This window comes from Danio rerio, chromosome 15 (assembly GCF_052040795.2).
Source record: "Danio rerio strain M-AB ecotype USA chromosome 15, GRCz13ab, whole genome shotgun sequence".
Lineage (NCBI taxonomy): Eukaryota > Metazoa > Chordata > Actinopteri > Cypriniformes > Danionidae > Danio > Danio rerio.
Genome location: NC_141035.1, coordinates 7,363,624 through 7,390,250, shown reverse-complemented (window position 1 = coordinate 7,390,250; position 26,627 = coordinate 7,363,624). Strand labels below are relative to the sequence as shown.

The window sequence follows — 26,627 nt, the reverse complement described above, 5'->3', positions numbered from 1 at the left end:
AACGTACCTATGCCACCAAACCTGTCCATAACCCAACCTCTATCCCAACTCAAAAGCGCCACAAGTGTTCTCAAATACATTATAAACACAGTTAGTACATTTCATTAATTTTTTTATGTAAGTACATAGTAGATAAGCACGCTTACTATAAAGTGGGGCCATATAGTAGCTCACACTTTACAGATCAGTCGTTTATAGTTTGTTTACCATCTACTAATACCGGTGAAACTTTTGTAGAACTTTTTTAATAAAAGATTTTTTTTATTTATTTTGTTTTCATGTTTAGCACAAAAAGTGCCCAAACCTCATGGGTTTGTATTCTGTTGTATACTGCTGTTCTGCCATGTGATGGCTCAGTATGTGTGTTTCTAAACATTAAACACAACGTTCAACATTTCATCTGTGAAGTTTCTGTGGTTAAATACAGCACACAGAAAAGCCTATGAGTGGAACAAGGTTAAGGTACAAAAATGTCATTTGTTAAATATCACATCAATTTTTTGCAGCTTGAACTTGTTCCATCCATTTGCTGTTCTACAAAGTTTCACTGGTAAGATGGTTAACAAACTATGAACAACTGATAAAATGTGAAGTTATGTATGTTATTAGGACGTTATTCTAAAGTTGCAACTGTTCCTTATTTACTAACAGTTAATAAATGAAGAATAGCTGCAACTGGAATAATGTCCCAATAATGTATATAACCTATTAACTGATGCTTAACAAGTCTTTAGTAAGTAATTTACTAACAGCTTGTTCATGATCTATTACTAATATATTAGCTATAGTAAATCATTAAAATACAGTTAACAAGTCATTCATAACTTGTTAACTAACAGCTTGTAAGTTATCTTTTGGCACAGTTTTAAATAATAAACAAACTATTAACTTTAGTTAAACAAATCATTTATAATTCATTAACTAACAGTTTTTAATGATCTATTAACTAGTTAAAATGGATAGTTATTCTAACGTGTTACCAGAAAATGGCTGTCATCCCCTGTGAAAACTTCTTACTGCATGTGATGGCAATCTATTAATTTGCCAATTTAATGAATAAATTGTTGATAAGAGATAAGTCTATGGTCAAGATATTTGAAGCTGCTTTGATTTGCACAATCTACTTTAGCATTAAAATAAATACAGTTAAAAAGTTAATAAATACTGATAATTTTACATTTATTCATTTAGCAGACTCATGTATCTAAGTGACTTACAAGTGAGGATAAAAGAAATCATCAATTTATAAGAGAGGTCATAGTCTACTACAGGTCTAACGTACCCAGAGTTTTTATCTTTAAGCCAGTTTAGCAGAGCGTCTTTATTGAAGGCGGCAGCAGCAGCCATGTTGCTGCTTGTTTTTTGGATGTTCGCAATGGTGTCAGCTGAAGATACTACCTCGATGAGTCCAGAATGATCTCCTGTCGCCAAGCAACCATAAGGCACAATTCTACAAGACATAAAAAAAAAACAATTTGAAATGATCTCAGAGAGCAAAATGAATAGCTGCATCACATAAAAATATCTTAATTCATTAAGACCGATCCCTCTTTACAGGTGTTTGAGAAACTGACACATGCAATACTCTAACTCATTGCCATATTTACACATTATTACCCATTCATCTCACCTATTACATTTCTGACTTATGCTTAAAACATGGCCTGGTATATTCTCTCTAAGCAAAAAACTAAATTGTGAAGATGTTTCATACATCATCCTTATTGTGTAATTTATAGAAAGACACTCATATTTAAAATACTTTGGAAAATGTTTTGATTTAGCTGTTGTGTTTGAAGTGTGTGTTTATTTTTTTTTGAATGGCACAATGAATTTTCCAAGGCTCCAAGTAATTGTTTTTTTTGTTAATGTGCCTATATATATATATATATATATATATATATATATATATATATATATATATATATATATATATATATATATATATATATAAACAATGATTATTTTAAAGCAGCTTACTCTTTTGTATATAATGACTCAGAATTTAGTAGACAGCCAATTTTATATAGCTGGATGACACACACAAACGAACAAACGAACGAACGAACAAATAAATAAATAGAAATTTGCAAAGTATTGAAAACGCAAAAAAAAAAAAAAAAAAAAAGTAGTGATTTGAAACATTTTCTTATCCATTCATGTCATTCAGACCTGCAACACATCGCAAAAAATTGGGAGAGGAGCACTTTAAGACTATTAATCAGGTAAATTGGTTAAATAATGCAATTTGAACGTGGTGATGCCAACATGTGACTTTAATTATGAAAGAATTACCAAGAAAGGTCTAGTCCTTTAGGAGCAAATATGGGATGAAGATCACCAGTTTGCCAACAAATACGTGAGAAAATTATTAAAATGTTTAAAAACAATGTTTCTCAAAGACAGATAGGAAAAAATTGGGATATATTTCTTCAAAAACATAATTACAAAATTCAAAGAATCTGGAGGAATTTCAGTCCGTAAAGGACAAGAGTGCAAGCCTACGCTGAATAACTGTGGCAGCAACTGCATCAAGAATCGTCACTCATCTATAAGCGATATCACCACATGGGCTCAGGAATACTTTGGCAAATCTTTGTCAAGTACCACAATAGCAGAATCAGAAAGAACTTGACAGAGCCTCGACAGTGCAACAGAATAAAAGAGACAGTATAAAAAGCATAAATATATTTTTAAAATAAAATTAAATAGTGAATGGAAATATACAAATTGACAACCATATGTACAGGTATAATAATAATAATGATGATAATAATAATAATAATAATAATAATAATAATAATAATACATTTTGTTTAAAGGTGCCTTTCTGGCAACTCAAAGACACCGTATAATAAAACAAGAGCAATAAAACAACAAGAGAAATAATATAAAAAATATACACAGCAGTAGTGCAGATTCAATTAAGTATTAAAAGCCATCTTAAATAAGTGGGTTTTTAGTCTTGATTTGAATAGTGTAAGGGAGTCAATGTTTCTGATGGTAGGTGGTTGTGAGTTCCAAAGCCAGGGAGCAGAGCAGCTGAATGCTCTGTTGCCCACACTCTCAGAAATAAAGGTATGCAAGTGGTCACTAGGGTGGTAACTTTTCAAAAGGTACACATTTGTACTTAAAGGGTCTATATTGGTACCTCAAAAGTATATATTAGTACCTGAAAAGGAACACTTTTGTACATTTAAGGCACTTGTATGTACCCTTGAGGTGTTAATTTATTTTTAATTATTTTATTATTTTTGTATTTTTTTTTCAGGGTTTTCACCTTTAATGGACAGGCCAGTAGAGATTATTGACGGGAAAGCATGGGCAGCAGAGAGAGGGGTAGTATCGGCATAGGACCGTGAGGCAGGAATCGAACTTTGTGAGCCGTGAACACAAACACTTAATAGCAAGTATACACAAAAAAAAAACGAAAAAAAAATATATAATGATAATAATAATTAATAATAAGCATTGGTTAACTACATTTCTTACGTAACCAAATTGCTTCAGGCACAAATGTTAATTTATAATGTTTTGCGGAACATCTTATTGTTGCCTAAGGGGCATCCACTCAAAATATCTGCTCAAGGGGTGTGTGCCATCTCCTAGTATTTTATGTGCCATCCTCAACACCAGCTGTTCGTAATAGTATGCAAGACTTCGTAGGTGAACTCCTAAAATTAAGTACAAATTAACAATGCCTTGAAGATGATTCTTGTTTTTTATAGACAGAGAAGAAAACCAGCAAATAAAGGAAAAGGACAAAATACTTTCAATAAATTAACTGTAAAAGGTCTTAAGAACTTAACTTTCTCTATGTTAAAAGAGTTTAGCTTTTCCGCAATTAAAACAGTCTTTGATGAGCCTTATTAATAATTGTATGTGTGTTTTGATCAAATTTCAACCTGTTGTCAATAATTGTTCCTAGGTATTACTTCACAACATTGACCTGTGTGACATTTATGACCACGCTTTGGAGAGCAGGGGCCTCATGTACGAAGACTTGCGTGGAAATCATACTAAAACATTGCGTGCGCCGAATCCCACGCATATTCTTTTGTACATCCGGATGAACGTGAAACTGAGTGCAACATGCACGAGCACAAAACCCCTCCCTGCCTCCTCCCCCGTATGAATATGCTAATGACTCTACTTTGGCAAAACCCAACGAAAAAGTAAAGGCAAAAGCAAGCAAGAAGAGAAACTTTGAACAGAATGTGAATTGGAGGTGCTCCTTTCGGAGGTAGACAACAGGGAAACAGTGTTATTTGCAAGTTTGTCCTCCGGAATTAACAACAAAAGAAAAAAATAGAGTGGGGAGAGTTTAGCTGATGCGGTTAACACAGTTGAGTCTGAACATCGCACTGTGTAGATTTAAAAAATAAATTGTGCGATGTAAATGTGTAAAATGTTGTAGTACCCTTAACACTCTCAGTGGTGCAGCTGGTAAAACGCATGTCAACATGTTTTGACACATTCAAGCATGAACTCGGTTCGAATCCAGCATCTGATGAACTCATCCTTCTTTTTTTCCCAGCTACATATCAGATTTTGCCTACTATTTATCACGAGAAAGACAAGTAAGAATCATTAATAAGTTTGTGCATCATATTTTATTTGCACATTTATTGAATGGAAATGTTTCTGATTCACGCATGCAAATTCATCTTCAGATGGTGTCTTTATAGCAATGTGCGTGCAGTAGATCGCTCAGATTACATTGGGAAAACAGGCGACTGCTGCAAATTGTGCTTTAATGTTTGGCTGGTCAGCTGTATGGTATGGAAACCTTATATACCTGCTAGATGAACCTGTCTCATACAGCTGCCATTGCAAGCCTCAAAGACACTTTGTAGAGTGCAATTTAACACAACTGCCTCTAGGAGTCGCCAATGGAAATAAAACAGACACGCACAAAAACTGTGCGTACGCCAGCCATGAAGCTGGCGAGGAGGTGCACACATTCCCACGTTCATTTCATCGTTAGTAAATCCAAACGTGAGCGATTCTGAGCGTAAAACCTGGCATACGCAAAGTTTTTGTTCGTACGCAGCGTTGATACATGAGGCCCCAGGTGTTCTTTGTTTTTTTTGCCAAAGTTAATGAGCATTTCTTTGGTTTTTGACACATTCAGGTCTAGTTTCATTTTATTGCACTATGAGACAAAATTAAGCAAGACTTGACCATAGCCCCTTTCACACATACAGAGCTTTCCGGAAAATTGCCGGCAATTTTCCGGAAAGGTTGTATGTGTGAACAGGTCCTTTTTGAAAATACCGGTAAATTCGTTCTGGCTATTTTCCGGAAAGAGAAGTTGTAACATTACCGGCAATTTGCCAGAATGCTGCGCTGTGTGAATGCAGAAGGAAGATTACCGTAATAAGCGCGTGCACGTCTAGAACGTGCTGACGTGAGACGTCTGCTTTAGCCAATCACAACAGTCAGACGCATTTACGTCCGCGCGGTTTGTGAGGATAAAAACCTTTGAATATTTTTCCAGACACATTTAGCTGCTAGAAGTTAGTCAGATCATGTTTATATGTTCTTCTTAATGCCAACTGTGTAAATAATCATCAATGAGATGCTTATGATAAGCCGTTGTTTGTTTACCTTCAAGCTTTGCGTGTGCCTGTAAAACAGCCTGTAAGCGCCTGCACACGCATATTATGAACATCTCGACATGCGAAAGTGATCCTGCGAAAGTTGTTCACAATATTGATGATCCACAGAGTTTGTAATTTAGTCAAATGTTTACAAATACAAGCGCAGCCGTTTAAAGCTCATTTGTGGTGAATGATGTCAGAATTTACCGGTATTTTGGAATGGATGTGTGAATGCTCTTTTCCGGAAAATTTCCATAACGTCCTAGCCTGTGTGAACAGCGCTTTTTTGAAAATGTCGGTAAAGTCGTTCCGGAAATTTTCCAGATATTTACCGGTATCACTGTGTGAAAGGGGCTCATATTCCTGAGTAAGAAAGCAAGGATAAAAGCACAGTATCATCTGCATATTCATCAAGTACCTATTTTCCTGTGTACTCGGACAATCATTTGTGCTTAAGATAAAAAGAACAGGAGAATGTACGCCGCCTTGTGGAGAGCCTGTGGAAATATTAATGATGTCTGATAATGCCCAATTTACCCTAACTCTTTGCTTCCTACATTTTAAAAAATAAGCATGTCTCCTGCTTCAATGCCTCTGCTCGCACTCACAGACACACAATCTCTCTATACCTGAGGTCCAGGTTGGCCTCTTTCCACAGCAGATCCATCAACTTTAAAATCTGTAGAGTCAACATATCTTGCCTCAGATCTGAGAAAAAGACAGATTTTAGAAGTTTACAAGTGTTATTGTCTTCTTGGGACAGCTTCTAGCTATCATCCAAGATCTTTCCCTTACCATCTCCATTTTTAAAGATGATGCCCACTGTCTCTCCTCCCAGCAACTTGTTATTGTAAACGATCCACAGAGGTTTCATCTTAGAGTCCATGTACTTGCACTTCTCCACACTACCAAAAAAAGTTACAAAATATATATTTTTTATATGCAGTCTTTTCTAAAATGACAGCCAGATAAAACACACAAGTGTTCTGAAAGTATAAAGGCATATTTTCTCTAATAAATGTCCCAACTTTCACAAATTAAAATAGTCCATTATTCGTATTTAGCCTTTTTATTGGTCAAATTCTACTCATGTGCAGCATCTACTATCTACAAGCATAAAACAAAACACACACATGCACAAATCCTACCTGACTCCAGCAAGCAATATGTTTGGGTTGAGGGGAGAATGCAAATCGGAGAGTGTCTCGATGAATCCTGTCTGTCTTAGGCATGACATCATGGCCTCTTTCAGATGAGCTTGCTTTGTCTTCGTTTTTATAGTGCCCAGTTTTATCAACTCATTTACTGCTTTCAGCTTATTGAGAGCTTCAACCTACAAAATAATAACAAAACATGAAAATGTTCAGTGTCAGGTTGACTGGCCAGCTCACTGCTTTCAAAAATGTCTTAGTCCAATGAATGCTGTCCTGAACAATTTGTAAAGCAACAGTACTACTGGAAATTATTGGAAGAATAATATATTTCTATTATTATCTTTATTGACATATTAGGGTATAACAACAAACTTAATGGAAACAGCAAGATGCAAATAATGTGTAACCCATCACTTAAAGTGGATTATAAAATTATTCTGAAAGACAAAATGCAATAACAAAACATGATTATTTAAAGAGATTTACACACAAAAAATTTTGATGTGAAAGAAAAATATTACCACAGCAGTATTTTTTCATAGCATACTATGAAAATATGCTATGAATATATAATAATACAATTGGTTACAATTCGTTACCTTGGAACTATAAGGTTCTATCTGCGTTCTGAATGATTTTGAGATATTGAGCGTCAACGTTTTTGCCATCGATATAGCAAACAGTATGTGTGTAACATTTAGGGATGCACCGAATATTCGGCAACCGAAATTATTCGTCCGAAAATAGTCAAAAAAGCCCTTTCGGTGTTCGGCCGAATAAGCAAAAAGGCCGAATAAATTTTGCCGAACAATGACGTTTTTAATGACGCGATCAAATAGTAACCCGCGTAGAGTGAGAGGCGCGCGCTTTATGCAGCAAACATGTCAGCAGTGTGGAAGCGCTTTAAAGTGTAAGAGAAAGAGGCAAAAACGGCCGTTTGCAGACACTGTTCTGCTGAATTGTCCAGAGGAACGTTCTCTGTCTTCTCGCCCCCTTTGAGCAGATAACAAGAGAGATAAGCTCATCTGTGGCAGACGTCATACATTTACTTGCAGCACTAAAGCGTCTTTTAAACAAACCAGTAGGACCGCGGAGTGAAAACAGCTAAAAGTGCGCTCTTAGAAGCTGTCAGGGCACGATTTAGTCAGGCGGACTCAGAACACCTGTACTTCATCGCGACTGTGCTTGATCCGCGATATAAAAGATCATTACTTGGATATGGGCAAAAAGCTGCGCACACGAGAAATGATCCAGGCCGAGTTGGACTTGGGAAAGCCGCTAGGTGTTGGAGACGGACGGTCAGGTGATGCACAGCGCAGGAGATGAAAACAGCGCAGAGAGTAAACGGGCTCGTACTACGGATAAATAAATTTATTTATTTAAAGTTATATTGTGCTTTGTTTGTATATTATCTGCTGGAATGTTAAAAAATGTTCAGTGTTAAATAAATATTTTTGAAATTGTATTTTTGTTATTTGATTTATTTCTCTGAAAAGCAACACAAAATAGTTAAAAGATAATTTTTACTGTTTAATTATTGTAATGGTGAAAAAATTGGCAAACTAAATGGAAAAAAATGCAAAACACCGCATTCAGTATTCGGCCTTCGGCCAAGCAATTCATTATTATTCAGTTTCGGCTTCAGCCAAGAATTTCATTTCGGTGCATCCCTAGTAACATTTATTGATTAAATAAAAAGTCTAAAAAGTGTAAACAACTTCTAAAAAAAGCATACCATAATGTAAATAAGTCGTCATTTAATAAGAATATGTGAATAATTCAGGGGCGACGCAGTGGGTAGCACGTTCGCCTCACAGCAAGAAGGTCGCTGGTTCGAGCCTCAGCTCAGTTGCCGTTTCTGTGTGAAGTTTGCATGTTCTCCTGAGTTCGCGTGGGTTTCCTCCGGGTGCTCCGGTTTCCCCCACAGTTCAAAGACATGCAGTACAGGTGAATTGGGTAGGCTAAATTGTCCGTAGTGTATGAGTGTGTGTGTGTGAATGTTTCCCAGAGATGGGTTGCGGCTGGAAGGGCATCCACTGCGTAAAAACTTGCTGGATAAGTTGGCGGTTCATTCCGCTGTGGCGACCCCGGATTAATAAAGGGACTAAGCCAACAAGAAAATGAATGAATGAATGAATAATTCAATTTATGTCAGATAGAACCTTATAATTCTAAGTTGACAAATTTTTTAAAGCCGAAGACTCCAGTGCGCACCCATATTACACATCAGCAGTGCTACAACGTGAGGAGGTAAATGATGTGTAGGTTAGGATTAGCAGCTGAAAGCTGTCTACAGATGTGGTGCTACATCTGTATTTACAGTCTTTATGCACAACTCACGTGAGTAACAGTCTGTTGGAACTATTGCATATCAAGTGTTTCAAAGTGCTTTGCAACCCATAAACACAACCGATCCTTAAAAAAACAATCTGCACCACCACTTTTAGGTTTATTGACATACAGTTAAAGTCAGAATTATTAGCCTCCTTATTTTTTTCCCCAGTTTCGGTTTAACAGAGAGATTTTTTTTAACAAATTTCTAAACATAAAAGTTTTAATAACTCATTTCTAATAATAATAATAATGATGTCAGTAAATAATATTTTACTAGATATTTTTAAAGACCCTTCTATACAGCTTAAAGTGACATTTAAATGCTTAACTAGGTTAATTACTTAAACTAGGCAGGTTAGGGTAATTAGGCAAGGTATAATGATAGTTTGTTCTGTATACTATTGAAAGAAATATATAGCTTAAAGGGGCTAACAATTTTGACTTAAAATACATATTTCATTTGAATTAAAAACTGCTTTTAATCTAGCCGAAATAAAACAAATAAGACTTTCTCCAGAAGAAAAAAATATTATCAGACATACAGTGAAAATTTCCTTGCTCTGTTAAACATCATTTGGGAAATATTTAAAAAAGCAAAATATTCCAAAGGGGGCTAATAATTCTGACTTCAACTGTATAATATAGGTTTTGTATTGTAAGAAAATGCAAGTTCATTTAAACATGTGCTGGTTGCAGTGTAGTTCATTTTTGGTCCACTGGGTGGAACTGTTCTTCTAATCTTAGCATTGAGAAAATTTGAAGCAGACAGCCACACAGTCTCTCAGACTTTCAGCCATCTATTCATTTGGTAATCACTTATAGAAGCTTTGTCTGTAATCACTGACATTTTTATCAAGGATTTCGTGTGCATTATTTTCTAGTGTCGGGGACATTTTTATGATAAACTTTGTTTAATAAGACTGCTTTAGTTTAGATCAAAAATACATGCATCCACATCATTGTGGTGATACTGTGTGAACATCTCTTTCGATTGTACAGTAATATTTCTTCAATTCTCATTTTATTATGTATGTGTACTCTCTGTATTTCAGATTTACTCTGTTCCACCTACATTTAAAATGGTGGTCACAATGAATCCAAATGTTCCAGTTCAAAATCTCAGTGGAAGGAGATGTCTATCTGTCTAGTTAAAGAAGGGCAACTATTTTACAAGGGCAGAATAGTAAAAAGACAACTAGAAAAGTAGAGTTCGTAGACATACTTTATGGTATCTTGAGAAAGCCTCATTCATTTTGAAGCAGTTTTAAAAATTAAATAATTGAAATAGTTTTTAAGAAGATTGAAGCAGCTGGCATAGAGAGATAACTACATATAGGTTAGCTGGTTTATAGTAAAGATTGGCATGTTTCGGGCTAGGTGGTTGCTAGGTGGTCATTGCTAAGGTGTTGCTAGGGTGTCCTAAAGGGGTTGCTAGGGCATTTGACTGTTAAGGTGTTAGGCAGTTGCTAAGGTGTTCTCAGTGGTTGCAAAGGCATTGCTATGGTGTTCCAGGTAGTTGTTAAGATGTTGCTAGTTGGTTGCTATTGTATTCTGAGTGGTTGCTAGGTCAACCACTGAGCGGTTGCTAAGGCATTGCTAGGCGGTTGCTCGTGTGTTATGAACGGTTGCTAAGGTGTTGTTAGGGTGCTCTTGATTGCTAAGGTGTTGCTAGGCGGTTGCTAGGGTGTTCTGAGTGGTTGCTAAGGTGTTATTAGGGTGCTCTAGGTGGTCGCTAAGATGTTGCTAGGCGGTTGCTAAAGCGTACTGATTGGTTACTAGGTTGTTGCTAAAGTGTTGCTAGACCATTGCTAAGGTGATCTAGGTCATTGCAAAGGTGTTGCTAGGTGGTTGCTAGGGTGTTATAAGTGGTTGCTATGTGGTTGCTAAGGTGTTGCTAGGTGGATGTTAGGGTCTTCTGAGTACACATATACTGTACATCACTTATATGCAATAAAACTGCAGGTTAAACCAGTTTATAAATAATAACTTTAACTGTTAAAAGCTATTAGTTACTAGTTAATTAAAGGTATTAGTAAGTACTAAAGTTATGTTAACTAATAACTTTAACTTCTCTGAATTTGATTGTAATGCAATAATGTGCACCTTTTGTAAAGCTGCTTTAAAACAATTATTGTAAAAAAAGTGATTAAAAAAAAGAAAAACAAAAGAATTGAATCAATCAATCAATCAATCAATCAATCAATCAATCAATTTCTACTTGTAAATGTGCTGCAACTTTAAAATATAACAAACAATTAAGAAAATGTACTATATTACCAACCAAAAAAACTAGCGATGCTGAATTTGGGTCAATGAAGCTTAAATCTATTTACTAAAAGTACTGCCCTTTCCCACATTTATTCTGACCCTCGTCTTCTGCCTACATCTATGATTAGATTAAATCCTTTCATTTTTGACATTGGATTTTACTTTAAATCCTAAAGTTTTACTTCTGACAGTAATCGATAATAATTGAAAAAGTTGGCATGGCATTTGGCACCTGTTTTTTGAGAACTTCAATGTGTGGGATGCAGCCTCTGCAGTAGGCTTCCAAGATCAGAGCAAAATGAACCGATACAGCTGGCATGTACATTTCAGACCTGTATCGCATAACACAAACAAACACAATTAGCGCACACATTAGTTCTGCATAAACATAATGACATACTGGTTGAACCGAACATAGTTACACATGCAGGCTTTCTTCAGATATATACTTGCCTGAGATGCCAGAAGAGGAAATGACCAATTTTACGGCTGGTCTGAGCACGTTCTAGGAGGAAACGGCTGAGGCTGCAGTCATAGTATGGCTCATAGCGCAACACCTGCACAAGCTGCAGCAGATACTGCAACAGCTCATCATCACTAACACACACAAAAACAAACATTTAGGATTTCCGCATTTCTCATGAGGTTGCTTGACAGCATGTGCTCCTCACCTCATATCTTTGAGGCAGCTGACTGCAAATTCTCTGACATACTGGTCTGGATAGTTGAAGTCCAGAAGTTCCAAAGCATCACGAGGACTCAGCTTAGGCCAAATCTGCAGCAAAGCTTGTAGCTGCAGTACAAGAGTGAGGCATTTGAAAATGTCTGTTGTGGAATGTATATGCATGAGTCTGTTTATTCATAATACCTGAGCCATGTCTTCATGTTTGCTCCATTTGACAGAGAGTAGAAGTTTAGGGAGAGACTGAGGAAAATTTTCTCTGCAGTCATAGCGAAGTGTCCAGATCAGATCCTTCTCATTCTCACACAGCTGAGAAAGAGGATCCCTCTCCATGATCTCCTTCAGCTCTATGTAAAACTTTTTACCCCCACGACCCTACAATTATTTCAATACATTAATAAGGACATCAAATAGACATAATGGTAATTACATGAAAGTGATTATAGTAATAGATGGATGATCCAAATAAATCATACCATTACAAATAATGCCTGGTTCACACTAAAGGATTTTAAACCTGATTTGAGCCCGATTTGGAAGTTAACGAGCTCGCCGACAGATCGGGCTGTGATCAAGAAGAAATCTGCGGGTGCTCGGCGCTCGACGCTCTTTATGTGTGAACTACTGAACAACGCATCAACGAGGCTCGCTGACGCGTCGCCGACACCTCGCAGACGGAAATCCAACATTCAGCATGCTAAATACTCCAGAGCAGTCGGCCGACTCAACCCCACGTGTGGTCAGATGTAGTGACGAGCTGCAGCCAATGAGAGAGCATATCAGCATGAGCTGAATGCCTGTGTGTTCAGGAGCTCAGCAGAAACATCTGTGATTGGTCAGAATGGGCATCGGTGCACTCGCTTCATTCTGCGTTAACACAGACATGAGAGTAGGCTATATTAACAGTGGAACTAGACTTCTGTAACTATTAGACTTACCATACTGCTCATTCTGACCATTCTCATATAAAACGCCATATTGTCACAACATATTTACATTCAAAGCTATTATTGAGATATTAAAATTAAGCTTTGAATGTCTGGCATCATATTTAATGACACCATTACCATAAAAATATTATCTTTTTTTTGGTAATACAGCCTATAAATATGTAGTTAAGATACTAAAACACTTAAAGGTCTTGGCTTTCATTTTCACTTTCAAACAGGAGCTATTTCACAGCATAGAATATGCTGTTTTGAAAGATATCTGAAGTAAACTGATGTTTGTGCCATCAGAAAGTTTTGTTTATGTTAGCAGGAAGTTGCTAGGCAAGAAAATGCACACATATTTAAAGTCACAGTGAAAAGTATCAGACATGCATGCAGTCATTTTAACCAATATGGTAATTTAAGGCAGAAATGCTCAGTTCTTTACTGTTTTGTAATAAAAAAAAAATAACAATGTCAGAAAGAAATACACCGATAGTTAGAAAACGGCAGGGTGTTATAAATATGTTAGTTTTATTTCAAAGAGTTATAAAATTACAAAAATTAAAAACTCTGTGTATCTATCCACTGGAACCTGCAGATGAGTGATTAATCCGCTGATAAATCAGCTGATTTGACGATGTTTTTAAATGCTTTCTCCAAAGCTTGAAACGCTGTCAGTAATGTCATCAGCACACAAGCAGCCAATAGTGTTCAGCTTTTTCTGACGACTCCTCCCTCAAAATTTCATTGGCTGTGGTTTGGTAGCTTGAATGAGCTGATGGGGAATGAGTTGTTGTCAGATCATGTAGTGTGTGACCCCCCTCTTGTGGATCATTCACAGAGTGTTGCGTAGTGTGAACACCACAGAGATTAAAAGACACAAAGTCAAGTCATGTAGTGTGAACGGCACAGCGATCTGCTGAGGTTTAAAATCCTGTAGTGTGAACTAGGCTTAAGGGCCACGGGAAGCTGGGTCATTATATCATTATAATATTTAATATTCTTAAATCAAGTTAATGTTTCAATATAATTTACCATTGACATGGAATCACTGGCTCCAGCTATTTCTGCAGCTTTTTCCAGGATCTAATGAAAAACATTTATTACAGAACAGCAATTAACATGATGGAACAAACACAACTTTGGGGCATAAATAAATTTACTTTACGGCCATCTAAAACGTAAAAAAAAAGCCTATTAATGTGCCTGTTTACTGGCTTGTTGGCTGATTGTGGTGATTGATTTCAGGTGTAATTGAGTTTGTAGAGCTGCATCATTATTTCTTGAGTATTCTCATGTATTGTTTTACCTGATGAAGATCATGTAGGTCGAAACGTTGTGAGTGATATTAAAGAACTTTTGAGAGCTAAAGTAGCAGTGTGCCGATTTTCTTTTGAGCTTTTGGTACTGTGTTTATTTTTTGATCAAGCACCTGCCTTTGAGGTTTTTATACTCACAGGAAAAGCAGGAGTGACTACTTGACTGCTTCAATATGCATATGGCATTTCGCTCGTCTTGCGCTGAACGTTGTTGACCAATTGCAACAGGCTGTCATCGGTCCAATCAGCGCAGATTAGCTTCGCGCTAAGGAGGGGTTTGGGAACAAATGAATTGCTGAACAAATCATATGGGATTCGCTGAGATAATTAGGTAAAAATAAATGCATGCCATAAAGCCTCGAAAGTGAATGCATGTTAGCCTGTTGTTGGAGACCCTTAAAGCAAAATATGACCCCTTTATGGCCCCGTTTACACTAGTGCGTTTTAGTTTTAAAACGGCGTTGTAGAATGAAAACGATCCGCGTCCACACTCGCGTTTTACCCAGCGTTTCTGAACATCTCTCCGTCCACACCAAAACGCTGAAAACGCACATCACGTGACCACACACACACTCTCGGGCAAGCGCACCAGCTTTTCTACCCAGATGAGAGCTCTGCTTGTCGGACTGCTCCTCAAGCATCTCTCGCTGGATCTAATCTCACTATATTTGCTAAACGTGATATTTCATTCATGTTGTTGTCTTTATCTAACGACATAGGCCAATTCCCTGACTTTGGTCATTGGAATCTATTAAGTTACTTGTTCACGGGTAACATGTTTTGGTTAAGCGCAAAGATAAGTTAATGATTAATCCAGGTACATTGACTGATCGCTTGCCTTTATTTCCTACAATGTATAAACTTATTGTATGTTATACTTTTATAATTATCGATTATTAAAACTGATATTCAGCAAAAGAGAGGGTGTGTTTCGTATTTTTACTGAAATTGAAAGGAAACAGTTGTTATTGGCTCCGTTTTGTTATAAATATCCACACAGTGAAGATGACGCTCATATATGCAGCACGACGCCTCAACATTTCTGCTGTCTGTTAAGTTGCTAATATTAAAAAGAAAATAGGCAGTTCCTTAAATCATGTTTACATTTTATTGTTGAGAAAGTGAAACAACGTAGCCAAGGTGATGTGAATGAAGTTATAAAGTACACGGTTCCCTTTGAAGATTTACGCGTGTCCTCGGTATGTTTTCCATATCAAACTGAGAAGGGGGAGACTGCAGCCTTGATCAAACTTGCGAAGTCTTAACTTACAAGAAGAGGATGCGAGACTGAACTGTGTGTGGGCTACTTAATATTGAGGAAAAGCCCCAATCAGATAGGCGAACGTTTGCACCCCCGCCTCCGTTTTCAGATGTCTCCGTCTTTCCCCATCCACACTGAGACGGAGCAGCAGCGTTTTAGAATGAAAACGGCCTTTCCAGCGTTTTCAAAAAGCTCAGTTTTCGGCGCTCGAGAACTCCGGCGTAGTGTGGACGGATGGCGTAACCGTAGCAAAACTTATGCGTTTTCAAACTAAAACGCACTAGTGTAAACGGGGCCTATAATGCAAAATAGGGCTCTTTAACACGGAGGAGGTGGGGTTTATGACTTGTCCTGCAGCCAGCCCCCAGGGTGTGATCTAACAGCCTAACAGCCATAACAATCTGAACTGCCATTGCTTCCTGTTTAATAAATGTTTTTAAAAAGTTTTAGAGCTTTCTTTTGAAACATTTCTTCTTACTATGTAACTACTACGTTATATATACTGTGTACATTTTTACATGTTGTTTGAGAGCAACAGCAGGGAGGATAAAAAGTTGCATGCGACTTAAGAGCCTCAGGTTGCTGACCTCCTTTAGAGTCAAAAGTGCCAGTCCTTTTCTGACTGTGCAAGACTAAGTGAATCGCAAGTCAGAAACATATGATCAACATATGACCATGTGTATATGCTTCGTTGCGTATGTCAGTAAATAGCCATACCTTGTCAAAAGCAGGAAAAACAACTGGTTGCGTTGAGTATTCTGGAAAGCTTATATGTAGCTCTGTGGCATTCTCTGTGTATGGATTGGTCTGAATGGTGCCGATAGGGTTCAACATCTCTTCCAGCTCATCTGCAACATACAGGAAAAGGCATTTCCTGAGCACATTTCCTTCCTTTACTAAGCATCATTTCTCAGTCTTACACAAAATACGCAGTGTTTTTCTAATTTCACAGACACACACCCTATGAGACATAGATCCAGCAGCTTACACAAGCACAGTCACAATCACACCCCAGTAAATTGAGAATATGTGTGTGTGTGTGTTCTCACCAGGAAATGATGACCAACAGTGGAGGATAATGTCACCAGTTTTCAGCTGCCCTCTGTAGTCAAATACCATAGTATTCACCCATGCAATTGGGTAGTGCTATTAAATGAAAACACACGTGTGTGTGTGTATGTGTGTGTCAGTGCTTAGAATAATTGACTGAATAGAGGATTTTGCACAAAACTAAACATAATTGGAATTACTATAATAACATGATTTAGTGTTATAAATAAAGCTAGTGTGGGTTAGACTTACTACTTTCCCTGCCTTGCGGATAGTCTGGTATTTGTTCAGGTGTGTGTTCTTTGTGGATCTCTGTTTTTTCACTTTATCCATAACAGCATAAATTGCAAAGCAGAGGCGGGCCATCCGTGGCAGATCACAAACAGGAATGTCAAACTCCAGTGTTTTGTTCCACACATGTTCAGATCGACTGCTGCTCTCATTGCTGACAGCTGTCTTGCACAACAACTCTGTACCATGAAAAAGTCCTGCTCGAACCTGGATCTACATATTACAATAAAAAAGGAGAGAAAAAAGAGAACATTAATAATGCTAAAGTGTTTCTAGATGTATGACAAGTTAACTTTGTCTGACCAGCTTTTAGCATCACTGAGTGCTCTATTTTAACGATCTAAGTCTAAAGCGCAGAGCGAAAAAGCATTAAGGGCTTGTCCGAATCTACTTTTGCTATTTTAAGGAAGAAAAAAAAACGCTCTGCGCCACGGCGCATGGTCTAACAGGGTTGAGCTTATTCTCTTAATGAGTTATTTGTGTGTTTGGAGAATAAAACAATTAGAGTCTCATCTCCCATTCTCTTTAAGAGTCAGTTGTGTTGCGCCATGGCACATTTGCTTTTTACATGGCGGACTTTGTAAGTGTAAAAACTGAACGCATCACTAGCAAGAAAACAGTTAAGCAGACCATCTGCAGTGCAAGGATAAAGAATGAGCTTCCTACAATCTGCCTTTACGTTTACTTTCACTTTCTCTCATTCGTGGATAAGGAAACAGTGTTATACACGCTCCGCTGAAGACATCCATTAGCCTACATAATTTTGTTTGTCAAGTGAAAAGATTTGTTTCAAAACTATTTCTAAATTCACTTCTTATTTCCAGGAAACGAATAAATGAACAGTAATAATGAAGTGTGGTATAAAAAAACAGAGTTATATCCAAATACACATGCTATGTCCCATATGGTCGAAAACCTGACAGTTGGACAAATCTAAAATAGTTTTTGTGCCTTAACACACCTCTTTTCTAGACCGAAACGCCCATGAGTCCAAAAAGTGGTGCAAATGGATTTGTTAGTTGAACAACATGGCTGAAAACAGGAAAATTAATGTTGCGTTGGTCTGAAAATGGCAACAGCTCAGTGCAAACAGGTCTCGAGCCTTATTGCGCCGGGTGTATGATAAGGCCCCTAATGTTTGATTACTGTTACTGTTTTGTTTGTATTGTCTTGACTGTGGTTTAAACACTGGGTAACAAGTAAACACTTGTTGGCAAAAATCAAAAGTTACTCCAGCTAATGGTGATTTCATGTAAATGCCCTCTGTCTTGTGCAACAATGAACAATGAACAGAGTATCCTTATCCAAAAAAAGTGTGAAAGTTGTATGAATTTATTCCACAGTGAGCAGGCTTGACAGTCAAACCTCCATTTAAAAATATGAAAACAGTTTATTAATTTACAAAGAATTGAGAAACAAGTGAAATTATTGTCCGTGGTAATCAACAACATAACACCAAAGCATCACATAGACATCTTACTAAATGCTAAAAACTTTCCACACGCAATGGGCTATATGCACACTGACTTAATTTTCAGCCAGGCAGCCCAAGGACTTCTGGTGAACTGTCTTTCCATTACAAAATGTGTCACGTTTAAGATTAGAGGTATTCACAGCCTGTTAGATTTAGGATATGAAGTGGGTCTCAGATCGCACAAGAAGCACTGCTTTAAATTCCACTCCCCCCTCCCTGTTTATGTCTTTAAAATATGACAGTTTATTTTACCCCAGTATTTTCAATGGAATATCTGCGCTAGCATGTTGCTCCTGATGGAGCTAGTGGTTGCAACGGTCTTTTATCTCGTTTTACGCTTAAGCAACTAAATGGATACTGAAGTCTATTTAACTGAATATATTGTAATTACATTACAACATCGATGCTGTAAAAACAACCTTTTGAAATTGAAAATAGTCACAGTAAGCTTTCACTGGATGCTTATCGTTGGCTTTAAAACTCTCGCTGTGCATAGAGCCCATTGGTAATACAACTATTGTCCTATGTAGTTTTGTATATTTGGAAAAGCATTCCAGACTGTATTTCATGAGAAAGAATTTTAGAAACTATTTTTTATGGGGTGGAAAAAAAAAAAAACAAACATGAAGACCCACGCCTCAAATCTTACCATCAGTGGGGTGAAAGCAGATATGTAAACTTGCAAATGTGATTGTACAAATTAGTCAGCAAATCTTTTAAACATATTTATTACATACCACGAGAGTGAGTTCCAATAACTTTGGATTTTGGAATACTGCTCCTTTACACAAATATATACAGTTGAAGAATTATTATCCCCCGTTTAATTTTTTTTTTTTTCCTTTTTAAACATTTCTCAGATTATGTTTAACAGAGCAAGGACATTTTCACAGTATGTCTAATAATATTTGTTTTTCTGGAGAAAGTCTTGTTTTATTTTAACTAGAATAAAAGCAGTTTTTCATTTTTTAAAAACCATTTAAGGTCAAAATTATTAGCCCCTTTCAGCTATATATTTTTTAAGGTCTACAGAACAAACCATCATTATACAATAACTTGCCTAATTACCCTAACCTGCTTTGTTAACCTAATTAAACAAGTTAAGCCTTTAAATGTCACTCTAAGCTGTATTGAAGTGTAAAAATATCTAGTCAAATATTAATTACTGTCCTCATTCATTCATTCATTTTCTTTTTGGCTTAGTCCTTTTATTAATCCGGGGTCACCACAGCAGAATGAACCGCCAACTTATCCAGCACATGTTTTTTACAGCAGATGCCCTTCCAGCGGCAACCGATCTCTGGAAAACATCCATACACACTCATTCACACTCATACACTGTGGACAATATAGCCTACCCAATTCACCTTTACCACATGTCTTTGGACTGTGGGGGAAACTACGTCGCCCTACTGTCATCACGGGCAAGATAAAATAAATCAGTTATTAAAAGTATTATGTTTAGAAATGTGTTGAAAAAAACCTTCTCTTCGTTAAACAGAAATTGGGGGGGGAAATAAACAGGGGGCTAACAATTAAGGGGGGGTTAATAATTCTGACGTCAACTGTATATATTTTATTTTAATGTAATACTCTCTCTAGGCCACCAGGAGGCAGATAATCATTATTGCATGTAGGATCATTCAGAATTTAGAGGCGTTGTCCTTGTTTACCTTAGCAGCATCTTCAGCGTTCACCTTGTTAGCTTTCACAAGATTAATTCTAAACAGAGAATGAACCTTCCAAACACATGTATGAAGTTGTTGTGGTAACTGAAAGACAAAAAGAGAGTTCAGTTAGGTTTAACATTAACAAACACAATTATTAAAAAAAAAAAAACATTTTCATCAGTTACTATTTATGGGGAGTGATGAACAACACACACTTAAATGTGACACTTTTACGAATAAGAGGATTGGACATTCTGTTAAATCACATCTGAGAGTCCTTTGCAATGGTTTGAACAAATGCGTTTTTAAAGTTTCAAATTTGAAGTGTCAAAGTTTAAGATTAATTATATGTAATAAAATAACACAATGAAGTAAACATTAGAAAAGGCGTAAGTATAAATAATGTAACGCTTTATTTTGATGGTCCATTTGAGTATTGGTAGACTGTCTGCCTAATATCTGTTGATACTGCTGATAAACAAACATTTCACTGACTTTGCAGGTACAAGTCAACTTAGAGTAACACTTACCTCAACCCTAACTCAAACAGTCTACTAATAATCTAATGAGAATTAGTTGGCATGTGGATGCAATGTACCTTAAATTCAACAAACGAACCATCAAAATAAAGTGTGACCTAAATAAGTATATACTGTAAATATATCTATACATTGACCTCATACACACATTGAAATAAATGCTCATACAAGCTCACATATATACATTATTTTAGCAGATGATTTTAACATCAGCAGTTCCCCTGAGGTCAGCAATCTGACATAATAAATCACATGATCAGTTCTAACATACTTCCCTGACTCACTTCCTGGAACACATTTTTAAAACTCATTGGCCCAAAACATCTAAATCTGTTAGCAAATGACCTTTACTGTGCACTGGCCAGTACACATGATCACAGTTCACTTTATATGTCTGTCAGACACACATACATACTCATTACACTCATCCACATGGCAGCAAATAATTATATTATCACAGTAAAAATATATCAAGTTTGAGATTTCCTTTGAGAGTCTAGTACTTTGCATTCACAAACATTTCTACGGCACTTGCAGCACAAAATTAATAAAACAGCACATAATTGAAACACAACATTCCATGACCAAAATCCACGGAGGGTCGCCTCGCTTAATCCAACCCTGGAGAAGAGTTTGAAGCATTTTGATTGTCACTGGAATTCAGAGGTAGCTAAATTAAATCTTGCCTTCACCATAACAACATCAAATACAAATTCCCCATTCAACCAATAGAGGAGAGACATTAACATATTACCAAGTTAAAAGTCATCAATTTGCAAAGGAAGTGAAAGAACAAATTCCACTATATGAGTCTACAGTTTTGAGGCAGCAACAGATACAACAATGTTCCGTTTCTTCACTAAGCAATGAAAAAACAAAGACATCAACCAGCTCTGAGAATCTTACAATTCATTTCATCTTTATTTCTATAGCACTTTTACAACATAGATTGTGTCCTTTACAATGTAGATGAGACAACCAGGCTTCCCACTCTAAGCCAAACATCAAATTCCCTGACTATCCCTGACTAAAAAGGCAGCTGTCTCTCCAGAGAAGTTCATTCATTCATTTTCTTTACGGCTTAGTCCCTTTATTAATCTGGGGTCACCTCAGCGAAATTAAACCACCAACTTATCCAGCATATGTTTTACGCAGCGGATGCCCTTCCAGCTGCAACACATCACTGGGAAACATCCATATACACTCATTTATACAGATACACTGCGGCCAATTTTTAGCTTACCCAATTCACCTACAGAACATGTCTTTGGACTTGTGGGGGAAACCAGAGCACCCAGAGGAAACCCACGCAAACACGAGGTGAACATCCAAACTCCACACAGAAATGCCAACTGACCCAGTCAGGGCTTAAACTAGCGATATTCTTCCTAAGAGGTGATTGTGCCTTTGATTGACATTTTTTATAGTTAGAAGCAATGTCTTCCAATTCGCTTACGATTGTCTCCGTTTGTGTTGTCAACTATGATACACAAACTACAGTTATGTTGTTTTTCACTTAATTCTCTATATTTAATTTCTTATACAACATATTGTTTAGGGCTGTGTGATGTGGGCAAAATATGTAATTGTGATTTTTTTGACATATTGCTATTTTGATTTGATGTGCAATTTAATTTTGTAGTCAAGCTTCAGCTATCTGTATATTTATATATATATATATATATATATATATATATATATATATATATATATATATATATATATATATATATATACATATATATATCGTCACCTTAGAATTATAAGGTTCTATCTGAACTTTTTGTCAAAATTGAGTTTTTGACATATTCTTATTAAATGGCAACTTATTTACATTATGGGATGTTTTTGTATAAGTTGTTTACATTTTAAGATTTAAAAAACAAAAAAGGTGCATCTACAAAGTTGAACTCTAGCTTGGCTCTATAAGGTTCTATCTGTAAGCCAATCAGCATTTTTAATGCATGCACGAGGACCAATCAGGATCAACTTTCTTTGTCATTTCGCCGGACCGCTCTAATGACAGCGGGAAAGACCAGAAAGACAAAAATCACACACAATCAGAGTCAATTAAATAATGCCGCACCAGACACAATTGAAATGTGTGTAAATGTGATGATTTAGAAGCATTTCTTTACACTGAGATTCATTCATTCATTTTCTTTTCGACTTAGTCCCTTTATTAATCTGGGGTCGCCACAGTGGATTGAACCGCCAACTTATCCAGCATATGTTTTACACAGCGGATGCCCTTCCAGCTGCAACCCAACACTGGGAAACACCCATACACACTCAATCACACACATACTCTATGGCCGATTTTAGCTTATCCAATTCACCTGTACCGCATGTCTTTGGACTTGTGGGAGAAACCAGAGCACCCAGAGGAAACCCACGCAAACACGGGGAGAACAGGCAAACTACACACAGAAATGCCAACTGACCCAGCCAAGGCTTGAACCAGCGACCTTCTTGCTGTGAGACAATCATGCTACCCACTGCGCTACTGCGTCGCAAACAATGAGATGAATTGCTCAATTTTACATTGTTGAAAAAGAAATGAATATTTAAAAATTTGTATATTAAACAGGAAATATATTTATTTGTGTATATATAGTGAGTGAAACACTTTTCAGTGTTTATTAAACTCATTTGTTCATTGTCTGTTTCTTTTAAAGTCTATAAGTTTAATATTAAGCCTTGAAGGGCAAATACTTAATTTAATTCATAGGGCATATAATTCAATAAATATAATTTAATAATTCATATAAAGCATAAAATTTAATAAAAATTAACTATTGTAATTAGATAAAATTAACAGCTGCACTGGAAAGAAATATTTATTACAGCCTTGTATGCTTAATTTGAACAAGAAAAAATATTCATCCTAAAACATTAAATAAATGTTACAGAAAGCAAAATGTTTACTTTCTCAAGCATCAACATATTGTTACAACACTAAATTATATATTTTTTTGATTGCATTTCTTGATAAATAATGCTTTAATGAATGATCTGCCAGATAGAACCTTATAATTCCAAGTGGAAAATGTATTTTCAGAATGAGAAGGTTCTATCTGAATTTACCGTGGTTTATTTACTCCAATTTGCAAATGTAAGAGAACTTTGATAATTTACATTTGGAGAACCCTTAGGGTCTCTGTCATGTTAATGTATGAAAGAGATCTGTTACACACGTTGTTTGCAATATAGAATGCAAAAACTTTGAAGCTCAATATCTCAAAATCATTTAGAACGCAGATAGAACCTTATAATTCTAAGGTGACGATATATATATATATATATATATATATATATATATATATATATATATATATATATATATATATATATATATACTATGATACTACGATACAGAATATTGAGAAAACTGGAGGCTAATAATTCAGAGGGGCTAATAATTCTGACTACACATAACTAAAGCATGCTGAAACATCTCTGAAATTGTACTTTACTGTTGCTAATTTCTAAATTGAGTGTCACTGGCAATACTTTTAGTTGACTTTTTAGCAAGACATTCCTCATAAAGCCACCTGTGTTGCTTTTTTAGGTGCTTGTTGTTATATTTCCTCGTGATGTGGCAACAATTCTGCGACAGCTCTTACAAATGACTTGTTTTTGTTATAAAATAATTATTATTCCCATATTATTGATGTCCTGTTTTTCTTTGATATTAATTGGTCTATTAATGCTTCTAAAGCGGCAAATGCCATCATGTCACTCGTTTGTCTGTTTGTTTGTTTTTTATTGTGGATGTTCCACATAGTTCGGTTGATTGGACAGAACGAAAGTGTGCTTACTCAATTGGCTCGTAAAACTATCACACACAGACATCGGTCACGCATTTGTTCTGGCCGCAGGAAATTTAATAATACATATATTTATTTCATTTCCCAGCTTCTTGCGATTAGCTAATCACTACTTTTCAAATCGTGATCGCGCTTCGATTTCAATTGATCGCACAGCCCTAGTTGGATTGAGTGAATTTGTTAAACTGCAGAGCTGAATTTTCATCATTAACAGAGATCATGGTAACATAACGTGTAATAAACAGACAGACAGGACAGTGTTAAATTTCTGCCACAACATCTGCATTGCTTTATACTGATAAACATAATATTTGCATATAGAAATTGCTTATCTGCTGTGTGAATCCTCTAGTTGCCGCATTATTGTAATAAAAAAAAAAATTTAAATATTGAACTAAGATGTTTAATTTTGTTTAGATTTTCACAGTAAAAACCCACAAGAAATACTGTAATATTACCTCAGATTTTAAGAAAAGTCACCACAAAATCAGTCGTTTTTGGCTAAAAAAATTTAAAATTGTTGGCACAAAATCAAAGACAGACTGGTTGAGCACTGCCTCAAAAAATGATGTAAGTTTGGGGTGGGACTGCCTATTTGTTTGAGCAATAGCAGGTGAGAATGTGTGTGTGTGTGTGTGTGTGTGTGTGTGTGTGTGTGTGTGTGTGTGTGTGTGTGTGTGTGTGTGTGTGTGTGTGTGTGTGTGTGTGTATATATATACACACACATATATATATATATATATATATATATATATATATATATATATATATATATATATACACACACACACACACACATACATATATATATATATATATATATATATATATATATATATATACACACACACACACACACACACACACACATACATATATATATATATATATATATATATATATATATATATATATATATATATATATATATATATATATATATATATATATATATATATATGTGCATTGTCATTTGGTGCTGCTAGGGGTAGAAATAAAAAAATAGTACGTCGATTACCTGAGACGCAGACATACTCGATGTCCTTACAGTTGTTTGTCTCTTCTTTGGGGGCAGTGGTAGCGGAGGGTTTGAGGTCTTCCTTGCAAGCACTGAGCCAACAGTAGCGATTTCCTTCTCAAACATGCTCTTCACTATGTCAAAGTGAACCACTGTTAGATGAGGGTTTTCACCGGTCGACAAACAAGCCCTAATGTACTACACACACACAGAGACAGACACACATGTAGTTTTAATGTTTTCATATAAGAAATATTTATATCACTTCTGATCCCTATGCTATACAATACCAAAACAAATACTGCAAACAAATGATGCCAATTAAGTGCAAGTTCCAAACCTACATTTGAATATTAATGGCTTGAGTTATATCTCTTGGAACAACCCAGCTCTTACGATTCAAACACAACAAAACGTGTCCTTAATCACTCACCTGACTGGTTTTAGGCTCACGAATAAACAAAATTATTATGCACACAAAAATCTTGTGTTTGATGTCTGAACATGACCTACCAGTTAGACACAATTTTCTAGAGGAATTCTTTTCATTGCTTTTTTGAAAAACCAACCAGGGTTTTACTGTACATCTACTTCGCTGTAAGTACTTGCATGATAAATATATGAGTGAAGATTAGTGTTAAAATGTTATGCATCTGGAATTTTAAATGCGAGTAAAATTGCACAAATCAAATACTAATTCAGCCCTAAAAATATATAAATAATAATCTCAAGTCTTCTGAATATTATGTTAAGTCAGAGCATTGAAATGGCATGATGAGTAAATAAAGAGAGAAAATAATAAATGCTTTTAATGCATCTTTAAACAGTGCATTGTCTTTAAAAAATGATACTTGCTATACTGCATTTAGCCATATTAACAATAGCAACCTTTGGAAAATTAAGTTTGACCTTTAAAAGCCATTTCTGGCACTTTATCTTACTTTGTACTGTATAAGAGGATAATCTTCAAACAGGAACTCAAGTCTATCACTGACACGCAGCACATAATTGCTACGGGCACCAATGTCTTCCTCTGGCCCATGAGTAGTCTGCCATTTCTTGAGAGCATGATCCATTACTTCAGATACTGTACAATTCAACGATACTTTCAGGCTGGCTGTGTCCTACAGACAAAAAAAAAGAGAGAATACAATTGATGTTGAATTTCATGCTAGAAACATATGTAATAGGCCATATCCTGA

The 26,627-nt window shown here is 36.1% G+C and overlaps 1 protein-coding gene across 1 annotated transcript in view; it reads right to left on the bottom strand.

The window, feature by feature from the left end:
* Window positions 1–26,627, bottom strand: part of pik3cb (phosphatidylinositol-4,5-bisphosphate 3-kinase, catalytic subunit beta) — a 96,953-nt gene that overhangs the window by 4,564 nt on the left and 65,762 nt on the right. The window contains exons 7-21 of the mRNA XM_087283485.1: window positions 26,367–26,549; window positions 25,426–25,623; window positions 20,042–20,140; window positions 16,856–17,107; window positions 16,603–16,699; window positions 16,271–16,401; window positions 14,009–14,059; window positions 12,228–12,416; window positions 12,031–12,152; window positions 11,813–11,956; window positions 11,592–11,691; window positions 6,752–6,936; window positions 6,399–6,508; window positions 6,233–6,311; window positions 1,283–1,450 (exon numbers count right to left, since the gene is read on the bottom strand). Of these exons, the coding sequence (XP_087139611.1) occupies window positions 1,283–1,450; window positions 6,233–6,311; window positions 6,399–6,508; window positions 6,752–6,936; window positions 11,592–11,691; window positions 11,813–11,956; window positions 12,031–12,152; window positions 12,228–12,416; window positions 14,009–14,059; window positions 16,271–16,401; window positions 16,603–16,699; window positions 16,856–17,107; window positions 20,042–20,140; window positions 25,426–25,623; window positions 26,367–26,549 (2,108 nt within the window). The remainder of the gene's footprint in view (window positions 1–1,282; window positions 1,451–6,232; window positions 6,312–6,398; window positions 6,509–6,751; window positions 6,937–11,591; window positions 11,692–11,812; window positions 11,957–12,030; window positions 12,153–12,227; window positions 12,417–14,008; window positions 14,060–16,270; window positions 16,402–16,602; window positions 16,700–16,855; window positions 17,108–20,041; window positions 20,141–25,425; window positions 25,624–26,366; window positions 26,550–26,627) is intronic.